Consider the following 4,151-nt stretch of genomic DNA (forward strand, 5'->3'; position numbering starts at 1 on the left):
ATTTGAAATCCGTTTTACGTTTTTAATTTGAAAAAAAGGGAAGAGAAGAAAATTTCCAGAAAAAATGGCGAATAACAACAAAATTTATTTAGAACTGAAATTTAATTTTTTATATTATTGCAAAATTAGAATATATAAAATTTTATTTATTAATTAGTTCAAAACAAAAATATTTTAGACTGACAAACTCACTAATAAAATTACAAAAAGAATTTTCAATTTAGATTTAAAAAAACACAACCCTGGTCGCCGCCATGTTTGACAGTTGAAAGACAGTTGAACTTCAAAATTTATAAACTTGGCAGCTTTATTCTATAAAATTATATTTTAGTGATAAAAACTAGTTAATTGTATATATATATATATATATATATATATATGTGTGTGTGTGTGTGTGTGTAATAACCTAAAATTGTGAAATAACCTAATTAAGTGTAAAAATTGTGTGAAGTAGTGAATTACCATTTAAAACATATCCACTTCAATGTGTATGAAATTCATTTAGTTGGAAAAAATGCTTTTAGGTTTAAAGCATTTTTATATTTATGACGATCTTAATTTATAAATATTTATATATTTAAAACATAGATTATATTATATATCTAAAATACGAAATTTAAAGCATGTGATATAGAATAAACTTATATAAATATATATGAATATACAATGAAACAATAATATTATAGTAATTCCATAGCAATTGTCTTTTGACATCAATCCTTTAACTGATATTCCATCTCTATCTCTTTTTCAAATTTAAGAAACTTCTCATGCATCTTTTTAATCTGAAATTGAAACGATATAGTTAGAAACTAGTTAGAATTGTGTATTTTGCCTTGAGGCAAGTTACATGAACTTCCCGATATGCGTAAATAATCGACTTAATCAATAAGTATTCCGAGTGGATTTATTACACACTATTGAAAACAAAACAAATTTTCATAAATCAATTTTTATAATTGAACCAGTTTGCATAGGACTTTAATGGTTTAGTATGTTCATTAAGACCAAGTACTCTATCGTTATTCCAAGTAAATCGTCTAATTTTAATTTTAACAAACGTTAAAAAAACTACTCTCTTCTCTACTTTCTCAAACTTTGATAAATCTTTAAAATCAATTTACTTGTCGTAAGGGCATTATATTTCAGTAAGTTCTATAAGACCATGATATATATCGCCAAAAAAAGTGCCATAAAAATCGGCTTAAATTTTTTTCAATAGTTAATTACAAGAAAACAGCTCTGTAGATTTCACCTAAAGCTAATCAGCATCATTTCCAACTAATATCTTTCAAACAGTTTTTGATTTTATAAAATCGATTTGGTAGTATGATCTTAAATGTAGACAAAAAGTTTTACACTTACACTTTCCAAATGACAAAGAAACGGCTTGGCCGATAGTTGCACAAAACAGACAAACAATAGTCCTCATCGAGATACATCGAATGGCTTTTAAATTTTTGAAATCAGCAAAAAATTTGTTCACAAAGAAGACACACACATATACGTTTTTCAAATTTGGTCTCATTCGATTCAGAATGACTAGAAACGTCAAGAAAATATAAAATTAGCGACTCGAATTTTTTGTTGAAAACAAACTTCTCCTTCGGGAAGTTAAAAATAGTTGATCTTTACAAACAAAAAACATATTTCTACATTAATTAATTTACTGGGAATTTTTCTGAAGCTAGTTCGATAGTTGTTTGTTTGATATGTTTTATTTGCTGTGATTTCGGTTAGTGTGGGACCTCCCCTACAAATTACACTTTTTCAATATTTTTGACCAATTTTCTTTGTTTTATTTTTTTATAATGTGGAATAGAAAATACAAGTAATTGAATTTTACACATTTGTAGAAATGATATTTAAAACTTATTTTGCCAGCTAATTTTATGTAGAACATGTGAACAAGAAAAATTTTCTGACGCTTCTAATAAAGATCAACCACCGACTAACATTTGCTATTTTTCATCAAAATGCAACAAAACCGGATTTTTGTCAAGATTAGAAACCCAGCAACTCGTAATCAAGTATAGCTAATAATAAATATAATTCTTACCAGTTCCAGTACAAGCTTTTCAAACCTTTCCAAACCTGCCATATCCTGCTTTTTGCAATTTTCGATTTCTAAAATTGTTGTTTCAACTTTTTTGACTGATGTAGCAACATTCTTCGTCTCTTCTTCCAACCGTTGACATTTATCTAGACGTATCTGGATTTCTCTAAATAATTAAAATTCGGTGTTAATGGCATTTTGCAGTAAATAATCGACTTAGCAAAAAATCATTACATTAATTAATTGATATATTATATTAAAGTTTCAATCATCAATTATATGCAGTAGATTTTGGATGGGTTTGGAAGAGAAGAAACAAGCAACATTTTTGACATATTTTACTGTTTTGCTACAGAAAAAATAACTAGTGGGGTATATGGCAAACGTGCCTTAAGAAAGTTGAAACTTCCCGTACCGTAACAAAATGTAGATTATTATAAATATTGTAATTGTAACTTTGTCTAATATTTGTAAGAATTATATATACTGAATTGCAAAGTTGAAATTATTTGTTTAAAGTATATTAGAACTATAGTCAGAATTAAAAATAAAATCTGAATTATTTTCGATATACAAAAAAAAATTTTTTTGAAAAAAAAAATGAAAAAAAGGTTAACAAAAAATTTTTTTTTCCAAAATCAATTATTTTGTTAAGACAAGCAGAAAGTTCTTTGAATAATTTAAATCGGACGCTTAGTTCTCTCAAAAACTACCATTTTTTACACATTTAGCTCCGTATCTTCGAAATGGCTGGGCCTGCCTTTGCCAAAAACTAATAAACACTTCTCCCAATCATTACTAATTGAATGTTTTTTAGATCATTCAAATCGGATGCTCCCCCAAAAACTCGATTTATATTTTCTGCTCTCTTTGCTCTTTATCTCCGTAACTGCTACACTTGCCTTTGCCAAAAACTAATCAGCTCATCTCCCTATCAATAGGAATCGAATGTTTTTTTAATCATTCAAATCGGTTGATCCGTGCGCCCGAAAACGTGACTGGAAATTTGTATCCATACATACATACACACAGACACACATCCATTTTTTCTGAGGTATGCCAAAACGTTCAGAAACCTTCAAAACGTCGAGAAATATAAAAATTTTCAATTTCGATTTCGGCCCATTACAATAACTTACCCTACGGGAAGTTAATAATGTGTATTAAATTATTATCAATTGCAAGAAATATGTAATTAGATATTATAATTATTAAGAACCAGTTAAAATATGATACGAAACTATGAAAGTTATAGGCAACATTATTGGAGCAATTATGTTGGGTAGAAAATCCAAGTCCAATCCAATTAATTTTTTCTAAAATACCGTTTAAAGACTTCAATTTCCAATATAGTGTGAGAATTGAAACTCACCATTTTATTTAAGGGGGTTGTTCTTTTTTTATTTTTTTTGTTTCGGTTTTAAGATTTTTTAATTTTATGAAAGCTAAAAACCTTAGAATTATTTAAAAAAAAAAATCATTTCAATATCTATTTTTTTGACGAAGTTATAGATATATATATCTATAACAATATCAACCTAGTTTCTTTTTTTTTGTTTCAGGCGATGCGCAACGGAGTTATCTGTGGCACCGCAAAAGAGATCGATTTTGCAATGCCCACTTTGGCGCCCCCTGGTTAAAAAATGACGGCGAAAAAATAACTATAAAATTTTTTTTAATATTCTATGATTTTGTAATTTTTGTTTAAAAAAAACCGCATGTCTCTATGATAAATACATTTAGAGAAAAACAAAAACAAATATTTTTTGTAACAAAAAAAAGAACAACCCCCTTAAAGCAACCATTTTATTTAAATTTCTACATATAACATCGTTCATATTGATGTATATGCATTTTGGTGTGAAGAGTAATTTTAAAAACAATTATTATTTTTAGGTAAACGGTAAATATTAGTAAAGGATATTAAAAAATTGTAGGCATGGATACAGGACAACATCTGTCGGATCATCTAGTATATATATATATATATATATATATATATATAATATATATACAGTAGAATCCGCTTAGTATGACATCGAAGGTACGCCAAAATCCCGTCATACTAACCGGTCGTCATTAAAAGCGTACTGAG

At 27.5% G+C, this 4,151-nt stretch overlaps 1 protein-coding gene across 1 annotated transcript in view; it reads right to left on the reverse strand.

The window, feature by feature from the left end:
- Positions 1-692: 692 nt before the first annotated feature.
- LOC113363298 (spindle pole body component 110-like) overlaps positions 693-4,151 on the reverse strand; it is a 39,894-nt gene continuing 36,435 nt past the window's right edge. The window contains exons 7-8 of the mRNA XM_026605792.1: positions 2,060-2,222; positions 693-785 (exon numbers count right to left, since the gene is read on the reverse strand). Of these exons, the coding sequence (XP_026461577.1) occupies positions 714-785; positions 2,060-2,222 (235 nt within the window). The 3' untranslated portion in view covers positions 693-713. The remainder of the gene's footprint in view (positions 786-2,059; positions 2,223-4,151) is intronic.

Source organism: Ctenocephalides felis, unplaced genomic scaffold (assembly GCF_003426905.1).
Source record: "Ctenocephalides felis isolate EL2017-DRISC unplaced genomic scaffold, ASM342690v1 CF-g0.4_SCAFFOLD_00845, whole genome shotgun sequence".
In the NCBI taxonomy this organism is placed as follows: domain Eukaryota; kingdom Metazoa; phylum Arthropoda; class Insecta; order Siphonaptera; family Pulicidae; genus Ctenocephalides; species Ctenocephalides felis.